The 26,388-nt window shown below is 40.6% G+C and overlaps 1 protein-coding gene across 1 annotated transcript; it reads right to left on the reverse strand.

Annotated features, from left to right (window-relative positions):
- Window positions 1-1,336: 1,336 nt before the first annotated feature.
- Window positions 1,337-24,624, reverse strand: zbtb20 (zinc finger and BTB domain containing 20). Its single transcript, XM_069146514.1, has 4 exons — window positions 24,277-24,624; window positions 7,834-7,978; window positions 4,920-6,446; window positions 1,337-2,036 (listed from the first exon to the last, which is right to left on the reverse strand). The coding sequence occupies exons 3-4, from the start codon at window positions 6,424-6,426 to the stop codon at window positions 1,501-1,503; spliced, it is 2,043 nt and encodes a 680-aa protein (XP_069002615.1). The 5' UTR covers window positions 6,427-6,446; window positions 7,834-7,978; window positions 24,277-24,624; the 3' UTR covers window positions 1,337-1,500.
- Between the last annotated feature and the right edge of the window lie 1,764 nt (window positions 24,625-26,388).

Below are 26,388 nucleotides of genomic sequence, written 5' to 3' on the forward strand. Positions count from 1 at the left end.
TGCCATTTGAGCCTTGAGGGAAAGCCGATACATAAAGAGTAATGCATTTCGCTCCCACCTGCTGAAATAGCTTTGCAATAGTAATGAACAGGATATACTGGGGTTCTAGGATCAGAATGGCATTTATTTTAATTTAAATTTGGGATTCAAATTAAATTTCTCCTCTATAACAACACTGTTCCAATCGACAACTAACCGAAACACCCCCCCCCCAATATTGTAATTCAATTATCAAATTAAACCATGTCGGCTACTCAATAACAACAATAGTTGAAGTGACAATTTAAAAAAAAATCTATATCCCATAACAGTCAGGTGCAAGTTGAAGAGCAGCAATTATGAAGGAGAGAGTTTAGTCGCATATTCCAGCCTGCCAAAACTGTGAATGTGAAAGGCTAAAAAAACATCAGCAAAAGAATCTTTCTTTTTTTCTTATGTTTTGAAATGGAAGAGGTCTACTAGCCTTAACAGTCTTTTACGATATTAGTGGCAGTGTATGCAAATGAGTTAAACTCCAAACTTCAGAAAAAAAGAAACATGTTTTTGCTCAAATACTGTCTCATCAACACACCAGAATTTAGTAAACCTAACCAGCAAAATGCATGGACAATTATCATAAAACGTGAGAAATATTTGTCCCCATCACCACTGACAGGAAGTTACATTTCAGTAAAATGATTGAAATTGGTACCTTGACAACAGCTGCATTATAATCCCTTAATACCATAGGAATAAATAAAACCCAGTGTCAAATTAACTACTCTCCTTTTTTATTTGATATAAGAAGGCAATCTTGTGACCATCAGTATTTTTTAGAGGGAATATGTAGCCCAACCCCAGATAATTTTTTTTTTGTTATTGTTGTTGTAAATTATACCACAGTAAGCTTGGACATCTATAGTTTCCAAACTGGTCAGTATGGGTTCACAACTGCCATGATTTATGTGTCATGGCAATGTACACACACACACACACACATCAACACACACACACACACACACACACACACACACAAACACAAACACAAACACACACACACACACACACACACACACACACACACACACACACACACACGCTTGGACAAACAGACATGCAAATACACAAACGCTCAAACATATATGCACATGTATATTCATTCAGACAAATCTACACTAAAGGTGTGTTTGTGTGTATGTGTTTCTTTCGTAGGCCTTTCGGTAGTGTTCAACACATAAATCAGTATTTTAGGAAAGCATACATTTAGAGGCCTGTAGTTAGGATCCATCCAGTAGATCAATATCAAACTACTAAGCCTTAAGGCCACCATCTTTTTTTTCTTTTAGAATAACAGAAAAAAAAAAAAAAAAAAAAAAAAAAAAAAAATCTTTTTTTTTTTTTTTGGGAAACTTAATGTGCCAGTGTCTATACTCATTACTCTTCATACCTCAAAATAAGAAAAGGAAAATCTAGTGCCATTTTATTTGTCATTCTTTTTGAAGGAAGTTTATCTATTTGTACTTATCCATCAGAGACATGCATTCGCATGTGGTCATTGAAGAGCTCCATTTGGTCGAACTTGGCAGGGCAGACGGAGCACACGTAGGTGGTCCCTTCTTGGCAGCTCGCTTCTGCAGCTACACCCACTCCTGTTCCAACCCCAGCCCCTACTCCAGCACCTCCACTTACTGGCATGGCGAGGGCCACCACTCCAGCTCCGGGCTCAGGGACAGCCATAGGCATGGGAATGGAGACTGGGCCCTGGGTACCTACACTCACCGACAGCCCTGTGATGGCGCTGGCTGTGCTGTGCAGGGCCATGTGCCTCTCCAACAGGGTCTTGTGTGAGAACTTCTTCTTGCAGATGTAGCACTCATAGGACTTCTCTCCACGGTGCAGCCGCATGTGGACGTTGAGAGAGCTCTTCTGGGTGAAACGCTTGTTGCAGATGCTGCACTGGTAGGCCCGCACCCCTGTGTGTGTCACCATATGTTTAATTAAGTAATCCTTTAGGGAGAACGAGCGCCAGCAGATGCTGCACTGATGAGGCTTCTCACCTGTACATGAGAGACAAAAGCATTAAGGGGAGAAGAGAAGAGACACATTTTGAGGATTAGGTTTAAAAAAAAAAAAAACACAGAAGAAAAGAAAGAGAAAAACAGCTTGACATTTGTTTGTTGTTTTTGGAAAATCACTTGTGAACATGTCGGTTACTGAAATCTTATAATATGACTCTGCCACCATATGAGCACACAGTGTATACATGAACTCAACCAGCTTCAATAAGCATCATTACTGATTCAAGTAATGCCTTAGTTTCAGACAAATCTCTCCTGGGAAAATTGTTATGAATCTAAACCTTCCCACTTGATTTCCATTTCTTTTTCTGGAGCTAATTCAGCTGTTTATCACGTAAGCAGCAACCTTGATAAGGGCATTCACTGAAATGTCAAAATCTGTGTGGTGCGGTCATTTTTAATGAAAGATTTCAGGGTCTGTACGCTGCTGTTCGTAAATCAGCCATTATGAAGGCCCATGTCTCTTTTATTAATCACAATTTTTTTGTTTTAGCAAATTAGTAGTTGGGAATTGAATCAGGGCAAAACTTGATGCTAAATACTCCTGAAACACAGCCAACGGACTCTTAGCACGACACAGAAAATGTGGCAGGATCAACTGACTTCGACTTGTGCAGCAACATCAGACGCCTGCAGCCAGCAGTGTTACTTTTCCAGCACAGGAACATACCTGAGGCTAGAATTATTTAAACCTGTATTAGCTTTGTTGTGATGCTGCTTCCACTTAGTGCTTTGTGCCACAGCATTGTGGGAGAGGTTTTCATTTATAGCAGTTCTGATGCAGTTATGGCGACATGCATAAATTACAAAAGAGTATGCAAAATATACAAATGATATTTTATGAAAATTTTAAATTGCTCTAATGGCTTTACAGACACAGAAAGGTGGTGCTAAAACGTGAAAAACATTCAATCATGTTAATTTACATAGGATTGCAAACTAAACAATTTATGCATTTGTTTGGTATTTCTGCCACTTTGTTCAGATGTAAGATCATTTTACATAATTGTCTCTGCAGACATTATGAGCTGTAAACTATTAACATATTAATAATCATGTAAAACAAACAGGTAGAGGGAGAGACTGATAACACTGCAAACAGCCAAGTTGTACGATGCAAGTTAATGGAAGTTCTATGTATCTATTGTTTTTTTGCTGCACTGAATGAATTAATGTGCAGCTAGCAGTTTTGATGTAATGAAGCCAATAATTTATACTTTACTACTTCCCCCCCCCACTGACCTGATCAATGCAAAGGTCAGATTTCAGGGTCAGGTGCACAGCAGCAGCAGCAACAGCAGCAGCAGCAGCAGCAGCAGCAGGGATATCAGGTATGTTTACTGTCTTCCTCAGGGCAGTGTGTTTGTAATACTCATGCCTCCCTGTCTCTGGCAGATTTTTGAGTGCAGCAAATGACACGTCATTACCTCTGCTGCACATGTTATCATGCAGCACTACTGGTGTGTCCACCATCTTTTAGCTATTATGGGTGTGCCTTGCAAACATGTAATATATTGCATTTACCAAGGTGCCTCCTGATATACTTTTTTTTTTTTTTTTTTTTTTAAATAAACGATGCTGTGTGTATTTTAAGTATAGAAATCTCATGGGGAAAGGAGAACAACATTATGCTAAATCCTACTGACATCCCATTAGAGTCTGGATGTTATATTTTTTGTTTTGTAAGATTAGTAAAAGTAGTCCAACAATGGCTGCAATGGGATGTTCAGATCCAGTCTAAGGGGGATTGATCGATCAGTGATTTTCCATCAATATGTTATCACTCTGATGCACACAATTGTGTGAGTAAAACAGGAAATTTGGTTTGAAATAGCCTTTGTATAACAAGTGGTTCTGGCCAAGCAGTAGATTGTAATGAATAATAATAGCTATTTGAGTAGGGAATTTTTATGAGACCATCTAATTATACGAGATTTAATTCTTTCTTTCCGTGATGATGATTTCTACAGTATGTGATTGATAAGGCTGTCAGCGGCGCACAGTGAAATGGTGTGCTGCATGAGCGCTCTGCTGGCATTGTACGTCAAATACAAATGATAACAAAGATACTAGTCAACTGTGACCTAATGAATGTAAATTTAGGCTGCTTTTATCAGTCTGTACTTAAGTTAAATTACTGAGATAGGTTGTGGTTTATTATTTAATGGAAGTAATGTCACTGTTGCAGTTGGTGAAATATTCACACAATATGATACTGGGCTCATTGGGCCTTAAGTCCATACTGCATACTAATATGATTTTCTATGTACTAAACTTCACACTATACAGTTAGTATTTAACAAATTAACACACTAATTTGTACTAGATGTACATGATGGACACAAAATACTTTTTGTGATTTTTACATAAATCAAAAAATTAACCTTTTGATTGGTTGGTTTTTTTTGGTTGTTTTTTTACATTCAAATGTTGTTTCCCCACCGGTTCGTTTCCTCTTACCCTAACCTGAACACAGCCCTAAACTGTAACACCTCACCACACCACAACCTCGCAGAGCAGTGAAGAACAACACTATTCAAAGTGGAAACACACCTCAACATAAGACTGAAACCTGGATATCAGTGGGTATACGTAACTTAACAAACTACAACCTCAAACCTTGTATGTTAAAGGGCAATATTGTCACTGCAGTAAAAAGTATGATATTGCCTTGTTTCATGGTGAATCTTTAACATCTTAATTAGTTGCAAGTGTTCATTTTTTTTTAATCAAATATATTAATAAGCCTGCTCCCTAATAACCAAATACATTTCAGCAAATGAGAGAACAGCAACTACCTACATTAACAGTCATTTTCAACTTAAAAAAGGTCTTTACTACATATGAGTCACTGCGACTTACCAGTATGGACAAACATGTGTTTGACGTAGTTCTGTTTTGCAGTAAAGGTTTTACTGCAGAGAGTGCATTCATAGGGCTTCTTTTCCCCCGGACCAATCCCTCCTATAGCCTGTTGCTGCTGAGCTGGCGCTTGCTGTACCGACATCGGGTTCGGGAATGATGGCATTGCAGGGGGCGGCACTGCCACAAACTGGGTTTGCTGCTGGCCAGGAAGGTAAAGGAAAGGCTTGTGGTCTCTTGCCGGCTGTGTGGGAAAGAGTGTGGGCAGGAAGGTGCTTCCAGTAGTGCCCATCACTTGGGAATTGCTGGTCACGGTGAGCGGCATCCTCAGATTGCTGGTGTGTGATTCTACCTGGCGCATGTACTGGGACATGGGACTGAGTTTGATTGAGTTTGGCAGGGGCTGCATCATGCTACTCTCACTAGTGCTGTGGGATGTGTCCCCGTCCTCCACCTCTTGCACTTGCTCTGGGGACGAGTCATTGACCTCTATCTGCACTGGTACTCCTTCACTATGATGCCCGTCCCCACCCCCTTCTCGGCTGAAGCCCGTCAGGTACGGCTTCTGCTCCATGGTATCCGGCTCAGTACTGATGGAGGAGCTCACCCCTGAGTCAAAACTTTCAACCTTGGACTCGCTCTCCACACCCTCAGTGTTGTCAGTGTCATCTTGGCAGTCCACCATAGGTTCATAGCAGCTGTAATCATCTTCGGCCTCCTGCTTTATGTGCATCCCTCCTGTTTGTATGCGTACCGGTCGGGGTTGCTTGCGGCAGTGAGTGGACTCTGCTGTGGACATGAAGCGATCGACATGCTGAGATCTTTCCTGGATACGGCTCATCCAGGGCGGATCTTGAGACTGCTGGTCCTTCTGAGTGCTGAGAGTCGGATCATAATTTGTCGACAGAGGGTTAATGTAGAGGGGGCGCTCGCGGGTGCCGTTCTGCAGAGAGATGCCAGGGTAAGAGTACAGTGATGTGTATGCGCGGTCCACGCTTTGCTGTGATGTTGCTTGCATATAACCTGACTCTGCGTCACTGCTGGGTCCGGAGGTGCCAGACTCTGGCGTGCCACGAGGTGTTTCCTGACCAGAATCTCCTGGTATAACAGGGAAGCCCCCCGGCCCGGCCAGGCCCACATTCTGGGACACGATGCGGGTACACTCATCAATGACGGTCTTAATCTGAAGGATGCTGGCGGCAGTAAGGATCTGCAGAGCCTCGGACTGAGATACCCGCAGAATCCCACTGTACATAAAGTCAATCAGCTTTTGGATGGATTGCACTGAGACCACAGAAGGGATCTCAATGTCGCTGTAGCCCAAGAGCAGCTTGTCCTGAAAGAAGGGGCTTCCAGCAGCCAGCACGCACCGGTGAGCTCGCAGCATACTTCCATGGATCCGAACAGTCACGTCACAGAAGTGCCCACGGTTGCGTTGCTCATTGAGGGTCTCAAGTACAGAATTGCTGAAGTTGTGGAGATTGATGTTGTGAATGCGCTCGGTCATCCCCTTGCAACGGATGTCACCTGCAAACAGGAAGCAACACACCTGTCTGAAAAACTGCGACACACATAATGAAAGCATTTTCCAGTTGGATTAAACACACCTTGATGCCTAAAATAAAGACTTTAAATAAACATTCTATATTTATTTTTGTCATAGTTGGTATACAGTATTTCTGATATATTAGGAGAAATAACCGGTGTTATATATAATGTACTGTTGTTACATGAGTATCTTTCATGCAAGGAAAGCCTTTTTTTTTGTTTTGTAATACTACTTTTGAAGGCTTTATCTGAAAATGTAAACAACCACGACACAGTATTACAATCAATTTAAATACACAAAATGTAATATTGCTGCATATTATGAACAGACATAATACTGTCCATCGGAGGATTCCTAAAATAATAAATTACAAATATGGTAATTCTGTTGGTTTCTTCCTCAATCCAGGCTCATAATGACAAGATGAGAATGTAATAATTTCAACATCTCAAACCAAATTTGCTTCCTGAATTGCGGTTTAAAAATTCCAAATGGCCATGGTGAAGGACAATTAAGATGGTTCCCATCTAATTACTCCCAAGTTTCTTTCATTCAGTGTGTATTCCTGAAATTCCTCCAACCACCATTAGGTGGTGCACTGGGCTTAGAGGACAACAGGCCTCTTTTGTTAGCCATGTGTTCACTGTGATGGCGCTTCCTAACTATCCTAGGAATACACGAGATGTGACCCGGCTGATCAGTGTGTAAGATAAAATAAGGTGCTTTTTTTCTCCAGTAAAGTGTTAAAAGAAATGAAAATCTAAATCTAAATTAGATGGGCTGTAACTATAAGAATTATGTTTTTTAATGGCTATATTATTAATATATTTTGAATATAAACGTAAGCATAAGCATAATTTCTGCTTTTAAGTAAGGCAGTTGACCTTATTTGAATGATTATTAAACAGTTTTTAACTTGAAACCAAGACAAATTTCCTTATTTTGATTTTGGAAAATGTACAAATCCAGGTAATATTTTTTTCTAGATAATTCATTTACACTATATGTGTCAATGAATAAAAAAAAAAAAAGTATTTATAATAATATCTTGAGGATGAAATATCAGGTAACAGGGGACACATTCCAATTGTATATATGAAAAAAAACTTGAACAGGTGGAGAAACATTTGATAATTTGGAACGTATTTTTATACTGAAAAGAACTAAATTCATCAGTGGTAATAACAACAAGATTTGACAGTGACAGATTTGTTTAAACGGTGAAGATGAATTCAGCTCAAATAACTGTACAAACTGTAAAAACAGTACAAACGTGTTAACACAAAGTATTAATGCTTATTTCCAGCGTAGTTAGTTCGACATAAAGGGTTAAATAAATCAAAATTGAAGCAGTCCAGTACTCACAGTTAGATGACGTTTTGTTACGAAGATGCTTGAGAGGCTGGTGATGAAGTGCGGGTCAAGCTTCAGTTTGCTGGTGGAGATGGCTGATCAGAGGCCTGGTGCTAGGCAAGGCTGTCAGTCCTCTCTGCCCAAATCATGTGTTGCTCTGCCACAGTGTTTGGAGTGGGGGGGGGGGAAGAAAAGACAAAGACAAATCTTAATGCCACATACTGCCTTCTGGATACTGCCACTCCCTTAATGAACCTCGGTAACCCGAATAACATGCTGCAACAGATGTGTGAAGAGTTTTTAAGGCAAGACGAATGGACGTTCCTGAGCGCACGTGACCAGAAAAATTACAAATCAAGGTTGAAAATAATATTGGCGTTGGAGCCAGTTCTTTCCTCTCAACAGATATCTGAGCTGCTGGGCAACAAAACCACACCCATCCCAAAGAAAAATCATCGAAATTCTTCACAGATTTACACACAGACGCTTTCTAAATATTTTAGAAACGTCCCAGTCACACTCACCATGTGCGTTTTTGCGTGTGTGTGTGTGTGTGTGTGTGTGTGTGTGTGTGTGTGTGTGTGTGTGTGTGTGTGTGTGTGTATGTGTATGTGCACTTTTTGTAATTTTCATATCCACAAATCAAACGGCACAATGTCTGATACAGCCACATTACAGGTTGTAATAATAGGAAAGCGTCAAATATTAAACACACAAGGCATTCATTGAAAAACACAAGAAAGGCATTCAACAACATTTAAGCATGTGATGAGCTGGTTTGGTGACGCTAAGAAAGCCTGACACAATTGCTCTTCTACTGTACACACACACATTAACGTTTGACCTCAACACTGGAAACCGAATGATGTAAAAGCAACCTCATTAAAGTCATAGTATCATTTAAGGTCAGCCCATGCTGTAAAAAAAAAAAAAGCAGTGGTGCCAATACAAAACGCCCCTTTCAAACAAATTCTCTACTATTAGTCCCACATTGCTCAAAGTACCGTGAAGACCTACAATCAATGAAGCTTTAAAAGTATCAGGCAACTATACGGTACGTTGGAATGTGAATACTTATCATAAATTTGAGTTAGAATCGTATTTCCAAATGTGACAGAGTAAAAGACATTTAGTAGCAGCCACACTTGCTACAACAAAACCATCAAGTGCTCTGAGTGAAATGCCAGTAACTACAGTGTGCTGCTCAATGAACACTACGGGGCGAGGATTTGACCAGACCTGCGAGTTAATGTTGACACAAATTATTCTTTTGCAGCTCCCAAGTACTTTGAAAGAAAACACCTCCCACTTTTAAGACGGAGGTAAAATCCACAGATGAGAACTATGAGATTTTAAGCAGGTGACCTCCGAATTAAATTTTTTTCACACACTCTGGTAGAAAAACCATTTGTTGCACACATTTCTCATACTTTCCTGTGCCAAGGTTAGACCATAAATGTGCCTTAAAAAGGGGACGATTTTGTTTTAATTTCATACGGAGAAACAGAATATTTGGGAGCTGAAATGGCTGCGTGTGTTCGCATGGCCCCACTTTGAGGAGACTGCAGGTAGCGGTACATGCGCTTGTTTTTCTGAAACGTTTCTTGTCAACTTACGAATGTGATGATTAGATATAGACAAGTAATAGTGCGCTTAGCAGAGGGTGATCACTCCATACTGAGACAGATTATTCTTTGACACTGGAACACACACACACTTGTTTGTTCTGCTGTCTTGGTCTAAAATGAAACTTTAACCCCTTTCTCATATCTTAGCTATAAACCTAAAAGTAACATAATCCATGAATATAAGCCTATTAGAGAGCACAACAAAACTCTCAACCCTAAACATGAACCGTAGCCTACTGTAGGTGTAACCCTTCCTTTAACCTCACTGCCACCACTGATATAATTCTAAATTGACTTAATCAAATTGAAAACCAAAAGAAATGTCATCATTTTAAAGCCTTAATTTTTTTTAATTTTTTTAATTTTTTTTTTTAAATTTATCATACCACACAGATGTACCAAACTGCTAGACTCCATTACAATGGCAAATATGGGACCTTTCCCCCCACGCCCCCCTCTGCCCCCCACCCCCTTTTTTTCCTGCAGGGGTTAGTGTGAGATGCAACTGTATCCTGGTGCCACGGGCCTTTCTTCTTCTTCTTTTTGTGGCTACTGTTAGACAATGCAAACATATATGTTCCCTCTGTGGCTTCCCTCTCCCACCCAGACATGTAAATCCACCTGCCTTAAGGGGTAAAGTGAGGTGAAAGCTGGCAACAAAAGGAGCAGGCCAAGGGGAAGCAGGCTTCAGTTGCCCAGACTGCCACTCACAACAGTGATTCCATTTTAGCCGTGACACAGTGGGTGAGCAGCAGCCAGCGCCTACCTGCAGTGAATTCTAATCAGCCCAGGGGTCTGTCTCCCTCCCTCCCTCCTGTACCCTGCCTTGGACTAAAGGGGCTGATGATCCTTCAAAATTAATTAGATCCTTGTAGGAGGCGGCCATTTTCTTTCACTTGCTAATACTCCAAGAAAAAGAAAAAAAAAACATTTTCAAATCAAACTAAATTCGGTGTGTGTCTACCCCACCCCCCCGTTATTGATTTCTTTCTCTGTATGTGTCTACCTGCTTCCTGTTTCATCACGTTGGAACTCTCTCAGTCTTTCCTTCCATCAGTCTATCCCACCGTCTGGGTCCCCCCACCCACCCGCCCACCCTCCCTACAAGCCTTCCCCAGCACCCCTCCGCCCCTCTGCTGCCTGCCTCCATGCTCCCAGCTCTGTGTCTGCCTCTGTGGAGTTTGCTGTCAATAAATCCCCAGAGGTCAGTTTGTCTGCTGGAAATCAGACACAATGCTTCAGACCGCCAATGCAGTGCATGCTCTGCTGCTGCCGCCACAACAAAGACTAAAGGAGGGGTGGAGGATGAGGATGAGGGAGAGGGAGAGGGAGGGGAAGGGGAAGGGAAAGGGGAGGCGGGTGCAGGAGGAGGGGGGGCACACACACACAAAAAAAAATGAAGACACGGGAGACAAGGGTTGCAAGTTGCAACTTCACCAGCCAGACTCCAGGTTAATCAGCTGCCCGTATTAGGTGACAAGATCATGAAATACGCTACATGCATTGGACATTAGTTAATCAAGGGGGTGGGGGGTTAAAATGGCGAGGGTGGGGGATGGGGGTTGAGAACAGACATAAGAGGCACGCTTTATGAAAGGAGCGGTATCAGCCATGTGAATAATGTACATCTTGAATATGCAAATACTGCTTACAACACACACTACAAGCATATATTCAAGGCCCTTGGTACATTTCAGTCTGGAGACAAAAGGGGCCACAGGGCATTATGAAAAGCTCACGTCCATGCTCGTGCATGCGGCATCTTGATGATGCAGATTTGCGCTCATGAAGAGTGTTTTGTGTTCCACCTTATTAGCAGTAAGTTTGCTTGAGACCTCGGCTGCTTTACAATCAGTGTCCGACGTTGCAATTATTAATTTCAATCATCCAATTTGGCGTAAGCGCATTAGCATATAAACTACCAGAGATCATGCTTTAATAGTATGGCTTGGATACGTGATCTAATACAATTCAGTTCACCGGGTAAATATGTGGTGAGGGCACCGTGACATTTGAAGCAGTAATCAAGTGATGAAGTGTCGATTTGACGAGAGATAACTGAAGGTGTGTTTGATAAAGACAGTATTTTCGCTTCCCTCCTCTGACAAAACGGCATACAGACCCAGTATTATCAGAAAAAGGAACACAAAAAAAAAAAAAATCTAGATTAAATGTCAGCTAATGCTATTGTGTCGTGGTTCCCTCTGATCTGCACAATTAAAAATTATCAAAAATTACTCATCTCTGGCCAACAATGTTGCGTCGGCTGATTAAATTGTAATAATTCAGAACACCACGTCTCTTATTACCTTTGAGTGTTTTCTTTATGATGCCGTGAAGCACTTAACAGGTAAGTAATGCACCTAACTCACATATACTTGAGGAGACGCTGCAGAAAACACATCACAGTCTGAAGATTTAATTGATTTGCCTTTATAGCAGTCCCTGAAAATCATCAACAAGCACACGTAGGCTGTTGACAAGTTGAGCCAAGATTTTCACACAACATTTTTTCATTTCTCCTTTTCCCTTGGACTGAAATTGTAGGGTGCAACATCGCATAACCAATGAAATATTTTTGGAATGTGTCTACATGTTAATTATCACGTGATTGAAATACATACATTGTTATCCTAACAATTACAACAGGAAACGTCCCTCTGAGCTGAGTAGACATGGGATCAGGGATTCTTCCTTTGCAAGTGCAGTTTTGATTTTACTCTCCGCACCAGAGACACTTTAAAAAACATGCAAACACTAAAAAAATAGCATTTTATTAATTCACACACACACAACACATTCTCTCTCACGAAGCGCTCTTAGTGAAAGCGCCGTGAAGTAATTACACCAGTGTAACGTTGTGACCACTGCTCAATTGAAATTGCTTGAATAACTGTATTATGTTCACGCATTTCTGTGCATCACACACTAACTGGAACGACTTTTAACTCTTTACAGTCCCGTAAATTTATTATGACTGTTCATGTTTAGCTCCACTGCCACTAAAATGTCTCAAATAGCACAGCAGATTAATGTGTTAAGATACTCAGTTCAACAGAAAGCCACTCAATGTGACAGGATGTGTGGCTTTTGAATAAATTCCTTCAGCAAACAAATAACTGTAAACACTGCGATGGCATTACACAGCGACTAGAAGACAGTTAAAGTATTTTTTTGACAGGACAGCTTGTTCAACTTCGTCATTTTCTGTCAAAAACACACCCACCGCCACCCGGGTGTGATCCATTGTGTGTTTACAGATGGGAGGATAATCTACCTCTAATATACTTTTTACAGTCAAAGTCCACACAAACACTTGTGAATTAGTGCTACCAGCAAATACTGTATTTTATGAAGTTTCAGAGAGGGGGAGAAAACAAACAGCCACTGTTGGATTATGTCCATTAAAATTAAAGACTGTACGTCACTTTGGTGCTGAAACAGACGCTTTAAAAAAAGAGAAAAAAAAGCCCAGAATTGGCAAATGACTGTGCTTTTGTTAATGAGCATTTGACCAAAAAGAACCATCTGACTACTCATATGATAGTCTCCAAAACACCTCTAACCCCCGAAGCAGATAATGCTAAATTCAAGAGTTATCATTTAGGCACAAGTGTCCACAGCAACTGCCTCTCTACAGCTACTACACACGTCAAGGACATTTTGCCTCTCCAAAAAAGGACCTCACAGGCCATTAAGAGATCTTCATGAACCTATACAGCTGCTCATATAGGACTTCTCTGTCTATTAGTACGGTATCATGACACAGAGTGGTTAACAAATTCAGTATGGCAAGAAATATTCAACATCCAACTCAGTTTGCATGTCTCTATTCATGCCTGGGAGGAAAACAAGTGTACTGTGGATAGATGCGCTGTATCACCTTAATATCTTCCCGAAGAAAACAAAGTGTCTCTTGACTTTCTGTCCTTGAGAGATAAACCAAAAAGAAGAAGCTTTGTGCTGAAATATGAGAGGACAGTGTGGGACCTTTGCGGACAAGACTGCACTTCTTTGACTGCAGAGAAGAATACAGCCTCTGGGTGTGTTTAGGTTAAGTGTACACTATGTTGGTCACAGAATGAAGCCACATGTTGAGTATTTACAGTTCAGGAAACAGAGAGGAGGTGCTCACAAGTCTTATGTATAGCTTAGCGGAGTTTCATACAAAGCACTTCAAAGTGGGGTTATAGTAAAGTTCTTCTAAGTTTCTCAGTCTTTGTCTTCCTCACACACACACACACACACACACACACACACACACACACACACACACACACACACACACACACACACACACAAATCCAACAGCACTTTTTTTCTAGTATTTTTCCACATTGACACTTGCATTATTACATGCCAAATTTGTTTCTAATGTCCTGGAAAAGCTGCCTGTAACTCATGAAACTTAAAACATATACACACCAAACACCGGCAATTTGTTGATACAAATATTATATAGTAAAGTACAATATGGAGACAAGCAAAAATCTTGCTGCCATGTGTCTCAAAGGAAAGAACAGAGCATACCTTGTTTTTGTAACAAAGCAAACCACATGCCCAAAAGTTACTCAAGCTATACATTAACTATCCTTATGCAACTTTTATACTGTACATGAACCTAAACAATGCTTATGCAACTCCTTCATACGATATTTTAACCTAAACAATCCTAATATAGGTCCCTTATACAAGATTGTTTATATGATCTTATATAACATCTGGATTTACATAAAAATCTAATTACTAAAGAATAAATTAATATATGGATGGACAGATGATCATGATTGTATAAATAACATATGACTAAATGAGGAGCTGTGTTTACTGTCACAGTATCCTCAACCTATAATCTGAACGACAATTTAACTACCAACAGAGAATTTATATGATTATTCCACCATGTGTGAATGTAACTGGGAGCAGCTTCAGAAGTTCTGTACCATGTGTGTCACCAGCAGCTGCATGAGGGTGCACGAGCCACTGCTGCGATGGTCCAGCACAGAATTGAACTTTCACAAATGCGCGGGGAGGGTGCTTTGAGCAGTTCAGCCCAAGCCTGCAGTTTTGGTAGCCGGGTCTGTGCTTCAAGGGTCAGCAATCTCCCAGAATTTGGCAAGCGCTGTATTTGCCATTTTAAATGGATTCACCAGGCTAAAACAATGACGTGCTGCAAAGCTGTTCTAACGTGCTGCAGGTTAGCAAAGGAAAACAACAGAGGAAACAGCAAAAGTGGATGTTGCAAAAAAGGTTTTATGATGCAACATAATTCTTCAACCTGCAGCTACAGCAACAACAATACAAATGCCATCGGGGAGAGATGAAACCGAGTCATTATTCAGGTAACGATAATCTTCGATGTACTGACTTCAAGTACAGGTTTTTCTCATTATATGAAGAAGATATTGAATTCAGAAGACTTAATACAAACAGTCTGTACTTATTTTGAGCCTTATGGATGTGAGCACTGTTTGGTGTATTTATAGTTTGGCAAGCTGTTGTGTAGTAAATACAGATTATATATGTCTCATCTGCTCATTTGACATATGACCCATCTAAAAGTGTAATGCTGACGCACTGAAACACAGCCGACCAAAAGGACGGCCTATACACACTCTCACCAAGTTTGGATCTAATGACTTCAACAAAAGTTGGCACAAAGGTTAACGTTAGCTGTTAATCCAACAAGCGAGACGGAGGTGCAATCGAATCACATTGAGAAACTTTATTCATACCGTTTTGCAAGACAAACCTGTGAAGCAAGCCAACTGCAAAATTTCACAAGATAAGAGCAAAAGGCCAAAAACTCCAGGATTCTCTGGTTGTTGGCTCAATCTCGTTCTAGTGAAGAAGTAGTCCAGATATCGTTTAGACGTCTGGGCTGACTGCAGCCCACTGAACGTGCAGATAAGTAATCCGTCCCATGAAAATAAGGCTTCATTAAGGACAATAAGGTCATTCATCAGAAGGGAGGATCCGTTATCAAAGAGAATTTATGACGGGTATGAAGTAATTTTCCGATACTATGGACTATACTCAAAGACGCACAGTTACTCCTGACTATTAAGAAGTGATAGTCACAAAAACGTGTGCAAACTTGACCCGATGACAATACACAGTGTATGAGCTTCATGAGTCACATGAATAAATACTGAATCTGTCAATGTTCATTCTGTGCATGTGTAACTCCGAAATAGAAAAAAAAAAAAAAAAAAAAACATATTGTAATTGTGTGTTAAAATTTGAAGCAATATTTTCAAAATTACATTCTACAGTAAATTCCTTATTTTTATATTCAAGGCTGCGGTTCGTGATTTGTTGATTTGTTGTGTTCACATTCTTCTGTAAATTAGTTTTTCAGAAAGGTTTTCTGATATGTACGACTTGTTTTTTTTCTAACAGCCACCAGGCTCGGGAGTGACTGCAGGGAAGAACTGTCAGGGCCACTATTTGGTGTGGTTATACTTGTTCTATAGCTTATCATACTGTATGTTGTGCACACACAACCACTCATCATTCCTTGCCAGGTTGCACAGATATACCTCTGTGACGTTTCCTGGATGGTGTATTTGTCACTGAGGCTACCGCCACCTTTTCTTTTTTTCTTTTTTTTTCACAGATTTTGCTTTTCCTACTCTCGGGTTAGCACGCAATGCATGATTTTTTGTGAATGGATTAATATCTGGGCTTTTATTACCTATATGTCATTAAAAGGGATTTGTGTTATGGTGATAGAGCTGTTTTTCTATTGGCTTATTTCAATTATTTATTTTTTTACTTTCAGTTTCTCTATTTTACTTTTAACATTGAGAAAAACAAGTGTAGCCGTAGAAAGCTGTAGTTAGAGCAAACCCCAGTTGGTTTGTAATGTGTTTCCATTACCTTCCTTGGCTAACGTTTGTTGCTATGCAATGTGTCACTACAAACACTATCATTATACGTCCTATCGTGATTGGTGCATGCTAGTGCAGTTCAGGTTGTCCTCTCTGATCTGCTCTATGCAAAGTCAGCTCAGCACAAGGCGGAGAGATAACATGACCACCCATCAGCTCCGTTTATGATAATCATCTGGGCCTTTGGCCTTTCTAATGGCTCGTGAATTGTTGGTCAGTGCGGTCTGTTGAATGTAGCAGAATTACTATCTTTGATGCTAACAATCTATTAGCACATAAGCCCCAGAGTGTAACCTAAGCTGATCAGCTGTTTCTGGTAACATCACTATAAAAATCATGCCACGGGGCTGTGAGTATTTTCAGCAGGTCGTATCACAAATGTGCTACTTCTAAGTCATTTCTACCGTCTTGTTAGATCGAGAGTTTTAAGAGGGTTTAAGCCTTATTTTGATTTAGTCATTTTTAATGCAGCAGTGGGGCACTTGTGTAAAATAAATCTAACAGTATACCTTTAAAAGCTAGATCCAGTCAACTCTGTGAGTGTCTTTCTCTGTTTGTGTATTAGAGCAGTGGTGGGTCCTCCTCTTAATGCATGTTGGGATATGCTGGAGTGACCCTGAACAGAAGTAGGATTGAGGAAGTACTGTCTGAATGAATGCGTGTTGAGATACTAGCCAGCAGCAAAGCCTACTACAGTCAGAGGCTATGAAAGACATTTTGTCTTATCGGTCATATTAGTTAACCTATTCATAGACATTATAAAAGAAAAATAAGCTTCCATAGCATTCAAAGTGTGAATATGTCATCCATATCGTGGTATGAGTCTAGATGATATGATCATAGATTTTGGTTGGTCACAGATGTTTATCCTGGTTTTAAAGGCCGCATTACAGTAAAATGATGTCATTTTCTGAACTTGTAGCTACTTTATTATTTAACTTTAATCATTATATCCACACTATTGATGATTATTTATCAAAAACCTTGTTGTGTAAACATTTTGTAAAAGCACTACAATACGTTTGCAATATCATGGTAAAACATATAGTGATATTGGATTTTGCCGACATTGTCCAGCCCTAATCCAAAGTTCTCAATAAATTGAAAAAAACTTTGCCACCCCTGAAACGACTGACAACTATTACAGTGTTGTGAACATCACATGGAGCCTGACGTATGGACTGCACCTGTGTAAGAAATGCAAAGCAGGTGTCATGGCCACCACTACCATGATCACAGGTTGTTGTTTATGTATCAGTGATAAAGGTCCAACCTACAGTAAAACAAGCCCGGCAACTTTGATAAAACTAAGCATTTGCCTTGCCATCTGTTTGTTGTTGAACAGGTTAGGCATGCATTTCCTTTGTCACCTGGACCAACTGCTGTGAATCAAACAGGAAATAAAAAGGAAATACATCCTTTCCTCGTCGTTAAAACTGTGATCTGTTATGTAACGATATCCAGCTTCTTGATTTTAAAATCTGCCTTTATTAAAGCAAACTTCAGGGCAATACACAATGTGAACATATGTTCCTTTCATTTTCATTATGAAATCTGAAAAAGAAAATTCTTTGTTAAAGAATTTCTTTCAAAAGGCAAAAATGCCTGACAGTGATTTTGTGCAGCTGTATTTAAAATAAAACTGACTCACTATGAAAAAAAGAAAATACAGTTTGGATTTTGTGTAAATACTTTAAGGGTCCAACAATCCAATTTTTTTTTTTTTTTATAAAACCGCAACACAAATACTATTGTGCAAATAATTCCCCATGAGTTTCCCCAAAGCACAGCACATACCGACGTACCTTGAAGTGAGACTGTGCACAATCTTAACATTTTGGCTGCTGTGAGTGCAGTTTACTGGCATGAGGCTTACAAAGTCTCCCTGATGCCAAGAAGGAAGCAGAGAATTCACAGCACTTATTATCTGTATAATAGTTTAAAAAGCTGCTGAAGGACTTTGGTACTTTTTTTTTTGTTTTTCTTAAACCTTCTTTAGATACTTCCCCCTTCAACTAGGCAGTGATCTCACCATGACTTGTAGAAAACCATATGGGTAGCAGGGTGAACTGAGGACACACATGCACCTTGGCAAACATACAACTTTGCTATTAGAATCCAGGATACATTTTTCACATCAGTTGAATACCACTGCTTGAGTGTGTGTTTCAAGAGAGATAGAAATTAGGTAGAAATGCTTGTTTCTGTCATGTAAGGAAAAAAAAAGTACATTACTAAAGTTAGTTTTAACTAAGATTTGAAAATCTTCTGTTGGGAAACGACTTCTGCTCAAGTTGTTACATGATATTTGGGTCTTACAGCACAAACAGCTGACATTTAATGAAAAGCTTTGAAAACAGCAATTATACAAAGGAGCATGAACCAACAGTCTGTTAGCAATTTTAGCATAGGTAATGGAAACACATGGTCACATCCACCCCTGGATTGTGTTTGTACTGTATATGCATCAAACAACAGGGATGTAAAAACATTTTCTTTTCACGAAGCCGATCTGGATAATAATAAAAAATATTGTATAATTATATGATGACGATCCCAAACAGGAGTCCATTAATTCTGGTGCCATTATTCAAGTGTGAACATTAAAATATGACAAAACTGGTTTTAACCTGAGGCAAGTGTGTGATGAACTGCTCCCTGTGGGATGTTCATTTCATATCTATATCTGTTTTTTCATATATATATTAAACAGTCAATCCTAAATAAGTGCTGTATTTACCATCAAGCTATGTGGGAACTAACGAGTATGACTGTGTTTCACAAGACTTCATAAAGTTTTATAAACGAACAAAAGCTTCCTGACAACTGCCTGGCACATTCGCAAATACTTATTCAGTCTCAATGTGTGCTTTCTTTACGCATTCCTGTGATACTTACAGGGAGGGAAGATTCCAAAACAAAAGTCCTTTGAAAACTGAAAAGCATGCCATACAGTTTTTTTGTTTGTCAGTTTTCTACTGACTGTACTAATACTACTGTACAAAGCTGCATGACCTCAAAGTCACACAGTTTTTAGTGAAGGTTTTATAAAAATAATTTTTATGTCCTATCTTTTTCATTCTGAGAACCAATTAACTAAACAGGAGAGTATTTGAAAAAAAAAAAATGCCTTCTTAAAAAATTTAAAAGAGAGCCTTTAAGTCTTCTGAATAATCTACCCTGAGTGGTTGCAAAATACTAAGTTTTATTCCGAAATGTTTTATCCTGGCTTGGCCACCTTATCAAAACACAAGATACATTCTTCCCCCTCTTAAACAAAGGATATTAGGTTCTGTCCTTGTCTTATAGCAGAAAGGAAACCACCGTAAGTCATTGTAGTGGCGTGTTTGTGTTGCGTAATGCACCCAAAGGGGAACTTTTCTCCTTAATTACAAAGGCGGCCTACACAGATTGTCAATAGGTTTTTTTGATTGTGTTATTAGTATTTTCAGGAATAAAAATATATTTATAATATAAAGAGAGGCACGTTATCTGTGAAAAAGGTGAATTGTGGATAGAAGGATCTAAGCCAGTTAGCCAGGAGGAAGCTAGCCTGCCAATAATTTCCAGTTTGTGACATGAATTCTAACAATCCACAGGCTGAACTGGCGGGTAGTCATGAATATCATTATATTTTACTACAATCATGAGATATAAAGGAAATGTAAGTGTATGTCATGCTGTTTAATAAAAAATAATTTCTTCTGATGTTTTAAAGGTACCTGAGGTTTTTTAAGGTTGCCAGAGTATGTAAGTGCTATAAAACAGGAGTCCTTCCTATAAACACCAGGTGAAAAAACTTAATGCATTCTTCTTAAACAAAACCAAATCTTTAAGCTTTAAGTCTATTAAAGGCTTAAAGGCTATTCTGCAGTTAATTACAAGACTTATTAACTTTAAGATGTGCACCTGAAAACAGTCTCAGTTGGCAATCACATCAAAGATGAGTGTTACTCCATGGGGGAATATTCTTCTAACGAGGACTATACAGGATAATAAATAAATAAATAAATAAAAGCAAAAAAACAAAACAAAACAAAACAAAAAGCTGGGCGAGGATAAACTCTGCCGGAGACATAAAAAAGGCCAAGCAGTTAACAAGCACTGTGACATTCTGGATGCAATCCACAAAGTGGCTTGTTATATCGATGGATCTCTACTGCATTCCCAAAATGGCTGCCAAACATGTTCAACTGTGCAAGACAAAGTGGCAGAGCGGACTCAAGTGCAAGTCTCTTGTCATACAATGGTAAACTTAAAATTCGAACTTAAAATATTCATTTTACTTTGTCTGTCACTGCCGCTGCGAGCAAGAATTTTATTTTATTAATTACTTTATTATCAGCGCATGCTGAAATCTGCAACCACATGCGGACTTTCTAATTTTAAATTATCTATAAATAAAATAAAATTGACACATGGTAAAATGAACAGCTCTGTGTGATTCAGTGGACTGAGGTGATTTCCACTCCTGACCAATATTACAGGCTGCCTCCTGTTCTGTGTAGTGTAATAAACTACCAAAGCCCAAAAAAATATTTTAAAAGGAGTTGTGTTGAAAAGACACACACAAAAAAAAATACATTTATACATTTAATTATATAAGTTATGGATCACCAGGATTACCTGGTAACAGCCTGGTGAAGATGGCGTGGGAATACCAACAAGCAGAATTGCGGAGGCTTTAGAGAGATGTCTCTATCTTGTCTATTTGGACAGCAGTGCCTTTACTGCACTTACAAATTATTTGGAAAACTGACCCGCCATCTGTGTGCACGTACAGTCAATTGTTTTTTTTTGTTTTTTTTGTTATATGTCTCTTCCAACGAGGCACTCATTACATTGGTACAGCATGGTACCCTTGCACATTTTCACTTGAGTAAAACCCAAATGATCAGGTGGGAGAAATGTGCGAAAGCGTGACTGAATCAGTCAAAAACATTTCAAAATTGGATGCTGCGGACACATAATGCCAGTTTGTTGGTCAATAATAAATGGCTGGATGTGAAGAGAGGGTGACAAAATACAGAGGACGAGTAAAAGATGGCGAAGCCAAAAGAAAATTGGGATTGATTGCTGGGTGTGGATTAACTGAACACCCCCCCCCCCCCCCCCCCCCACACACACCCCTACACACACACACACACACACAGACACACACACACACACACACACACACACACACACAAACACATAAACACACACACACATACACTTGCATGCGAGTAGGTCTACAGTTCCTCTGCTGGGTCTCCTTCATATAATAACGACTTTCCTTGATCCGCAGACATACTCTTAAATATTCATTAGTCATGGGTGGGTTTTAGCCGTGACACAGAAAGCGGGCAAATGGCGATGGCTCTAACACTGTGAATATTAATGTACATGTGGAATATATACATATAAATACTCATTAGCGGCTTAACTGAGATGAAACTGGGCACCTGATACTCGGACTGCAAACCCTTCCCAAGGCACATAATGGCTGAGCCTCTTTCAGCAGCTACTGTACACCTCTGTGCAGATAAAACGAAGAGTTTTTGACATGAAGCCGTGGTGAGAGCTCACTTACACACAAGACAAGTACCCTCCAATTCATCAAACAATAAAATGTCCCCAAAATGCAGGTGTTTCTTTTCAGATGAAGGACATTCAATCCACACTGTGACAATATAATTCTTACTTTCTCACTACTTGCTCACCCGCATGCAACCTGTCAAATTAATCTGCTGCAATTCGGCACATTTACAACTGAGCCTGCTTCAAACCTTACATCAAGGTGGAAATGTTGCATTTTCTGCTACACCGTGTGCTGCACGCACAGCGCTGTGTTCTCCACGTGTCCATTCAGAAAACAAATGATCCAGTGCAGCCACCAATTACATAACCGAGCCTATAGGACTGCAACCCATTTACGTTGTGGAGGCATATTCTGAATGAAGGCGGGGAGAGGAAGTGATCACAACAAAAGTGAAAAGGGATGAACGCACAATTACGCTGTAAAGAAAAAAAATACTACACACACACACACATACACACATACAGGTGCACATCCACAGACCGTGTCTGCGCTGGAGGAAGAGGGACGCAGCGTTGCTCTCCTCCCCTGTGCCAAACCCCGGACCCGGCCTTATTTTCGTTTGTGGCTATTCAAGGAAACAGCTTCAGTGGCCACACCAGGACCAACCTCTGACACGACAGTGTGTTGACGCAAAGCTGTATACCTGCGCACAACTTCTGGGCTACACAGGCGAGTCTGTGCCTATAAATCAGACCCGGAGCGCGATGTATTGTAGAAACTATCAGTAGCGTTTATAGACACGGAACATGCCGTATTACTGTCTTTATCTGACAAAGCCAAGCGCTTTGGGACAACATCTGTCTGCCCCCCCCCCCCCCCCGCACACACACACACACACACACACACACTGTCCCTCTCCCAGTCACACACGCGCGCGCACGCACACTATCGCGCACAGATAGATGGAGCCCTTAAGAACAAGACTGACATGTTGCTCGGGATAAACTCCCCATATGTCCCTTTCATTGAATTTTAGGGAGCCATTGCCCCGTGCATTTTCACAGCGCTAACTCATCGCACATACAGGCCTATTTTAACTTTAGGGAATCACGAGTTGCCCATGAATATTTTGCAACAAAATGTCTCAAAAGGAACACTGAAAGCGTCTCTTGCAACTTTAATTACACCAGAGCATGCCCCCATATCGAGTCCATTCTTTGCCAAAAACAGCCTTGCATCGTAAACATTTTAACACACTGTAGGCTAGGAATAAAAAATAAATAAATAAATTAAAAAAAGCGGATTGCGACAGTTAAAGTGATCATTCGGGTTTTTTTTTTTTTTTTTTGGAGGGGGAGAAACATGGCACCAAAATCCAGAGCAGAGTCCCACTGGATCTAGTTCTTATTTCTCTCAGAAACTGAACCTGCTGTATTGTTTTACCTTCCAGACACATTATTAGCCAACCTTCCTCCGCCTGCTGAGCAAATCTTAATGTAACCCCATCTCATAAATGCCACGCAGTATTGATATTAATTCACCCCCAGAAAAAAAAAAAAAAAATTAAAAAAAATGTAGGCTAGACATCTGTCTGAGTATAAGCGCTGTATGAGCCGCTGCCACAATGATATATTTCACACATATAAACCCCCTTTCCGGCAAGTTCAACAAGCTGAAATGAATTTAATAAATAGATTTGTTAATAAGAGTGCGTTATAGCCGTAAAATGCAATAAGGAAACGCGTTTCCTCTTGACTCAAATAACTGACCTAAAAGCCAAAAATGCGCACGTCGGCTGCCACAGTTGTTCCGGGCTCGCAGTGTGTAAAATGTGAGCCAGCAGCCTGCGAGCATCGCTGAGGCTCTCGCTGATTGAGAGAAACAGACCTGTGAGCACACTTTGACCACATATCGTCCTCAAGTGTGCCCTGGCTGGCTCACGGGTGAATCCGAAAGTAAAGGGGTAAAGGTAAAAAGGGGGCATGGTGAGAATAATGACAGATGGGAAACTTGCGTCATGCCAGGGCAGCGCGTTTTTTGTAGTCGAATATAAATGGACACACACAAAAAAAAAAAAAAAAAAAAAAAAAAAAAAAAAAAAAAAATACAAGCAGCCAAAACTGAGTCCCCTACACGAGAGGTACTCGCTTCATTACATTTCGTCCACGGGCTTTATTGAATGCCTGTGGTCCTCTAAAGAATGAAGTTTCCGATCATGTAGAGCTTAATATTTGGTTGGTAAAGCCAGCCACAACTACATAGAAGTCAGTGGCATTTCATGCATTTCCCCCTAAAGTCAACGAGCATGTTTTAATCTCTAATACAGGCAATTCCTTTTAATTCCCTCCTTTAATAATAGCGTTAGAGAGGTTGTAAAGACCCATCCCTTTTCCTACTTTTCTCAATTTCTTACCTGCACTTCGAAGCTCTGTTCAAAAAGTGGCGACAGCGTTTCCACGGCTCCCCCTGTTTTCCCCCGACGAAGCGCGTTTAGTTTGCTTTTTTGAATATGTTCCTTTACTTTGTTTCATTTCTCACTTCCATCTTCTTTTCATCTCATCAATAAACACACGCTGCAGCCTACCTTCATAGAGCAGCTCGGTTCAAGTGTGCCCTCCCATTTTTTAACTATACATCGAGTACTTTGAGGGGTGGTGGTGGCGGCGGAGAGGGAGGGGGGCAGGCAGGCACGCCTTTTCACTTAAAGCTGCTATTGGAAGAACAGTGCACTGTCTTGGGTTGGATCAGAAATCCGTCAACATTATTGCGCCCCAATCGCAGGGAGCACAGTGGGACGGTGAAACCGGCTCCATTATGGCTCTCTGGAAGTGGTGGGAGTTATAGTAATAGTAGTTGTAGTGATAGTGTTCCTCCTACTCGGTGTGTTTAAGTTTGTTCCTGCCTTGAGCGGCAACGCAGCAATTTTACAAGTGGAAGTCAGAGGGTGCGAAACGTCACAGAAGCCTGTAAAAGAAGAGGGTGAAAACAGGCTGGCAGTGATGTTAGACCCCCAGAGAGCGTTTCCTTTACGCATAAATCCCTCCTTCTTTAAAAAAAAAAAATTAAATTACATTTTGCATTGCACGGCTTCCACCGCCTGCTGTTCAGAATATCTCCGTTGACAAATGTGAATGAAGTCTGAAATCTATCGGCAGTTTGGATCAAAAGGACAGGGCAATTGTCAGTTATATGTCCATCATGTGTCTGAACTTTGCATTGGACGCCGCCTCTGCCAGTACAGTGAGCCAGCTGCGCCGCGGCTTCTCATTGGACGGCGGCGCCGTCAATCATCTCCAGCGCCAACAAGCTAGATTGTCTGCCGTGTCTTCTACTTTCTACGCATTTCTATTTTCTCATTTAATTATTTTTTAACGTCCCGAGCTGACCTCGACTTTGCGAGTCGGGGAAAAAAATGGTGTCGGTTCAGCCGGCCAATCAGATTTGGTAGAGCGATTGCTTTTTTCTCTTGTTGTTGTTGATTTTTTTTTTTTTTGTCATTATCCAATGCCTTGAGATATATTCTGGCTGGCGTAGAAAAAAAAAAAAAAAAAAGCAGCGATGGGTCATGTGGGATCCCCCCGCACCCACCGCCTTAATGCCCCCTCCCTGTCTAGACAGTGACAGGTGTGCGTGTGTGTGCACACGCTTCTCTGTAGTTCAGATCAGAATAATGAACCACGCTGAGGGTAGTGTCTAATAGATACTTTCAATAAAATATTCATGTGTGAGACTAGTGTGCTGTGTAAAGTGGAGAGGATGTTAAATGAAAGCAGCCCTGCGCTCTGAAAGACAAGCTTTTACTGACAAAGAGGTCAACTAAGGTTACGCTCGATCAGCCGGTCTGATAAACCGTCCTGCCCCCCTGAGCTGCAAATGTGTGCACGTTGTAGGGGGAGAAAAAAAAAAAAATACTCTCCTTAAGAAAAAAAAAAAAAATGCACTCTTGAACTTTTGTCTGCTCAGCCCTCCAGCTGTACAGGGGAGGCAGAGGTGTCGCTTCAAGACAATCGCCATCTCTCAAGCTGCGTAGGCTCCATACGGATATTGTTGCGTGAGCACCGTGGTGAGCACCCAGGGCACTCAGTTGACTGTGCGCGCCATCTGCAGGACTGCGCGATGTGGATTAATACCGCGGGTTCAACGGAGGACACCCTTCCGTCACTGCTTTGACCTACATTAACCAGGAACACCACCGCCGGCCTTAATACGGCGGTTTTGCAATCCGACAATGAATCACGTTCACACACACACACAAAAACGCTTTTAATACTCATTAGCAGTCGGAATTGTGACATTTTAGAAGGATAAACTGAACATCCCGAAACGGCGGATCCGCGTGGCGCACGCCTTTCCCGGAACAGTATTTAAGATACTTGGCTTGATTAACATGGCTCAGCCGGCTGCACGTGCAGGGAGGATTCACAGTAGAGAACATTTTGTTTCAGTGGTGCCTCTGAGAGCTTTACAATGGTTTACCACACTCGCCTTTATGGCAGTGTATTGTTGCCATATAAGAAAACAAATA

The sequence above is a fragment of the Embiotoca jacksoni genome, unplaced genomic scaffold, assembly GCF_022577435.1.
Source record: "Embiotoca jacksoni isolate LCO1_2020_lvr unplaced genomic scaffold, fEmbJac1.0.p SCAF_13, whole genome shotgun sequence".
Lineage (NCBI taxonomy): Eukaryota > Metazoa > Chordata > Actinopteri > Embiotocidae > Embiotoca > Embiotoca jacksoni.

Excerpts from the sequence above, each read along its gene's own strand:
- zbtb20 (XM_069146514.1), bottom strand. The coding sequence starts at position 6,426 with ATGACCGAGCGCATTCACAACATCAATCTCCACAACTTCAGCAATTCT. Across the intron at positions 2,037-4,919 it reads ACACATGTTTGTCCATACTG|GTGAGAAGCCTCATCAGTGC; the intron begins GTAAGTCGCAGT and ends TCTCATGTACAG.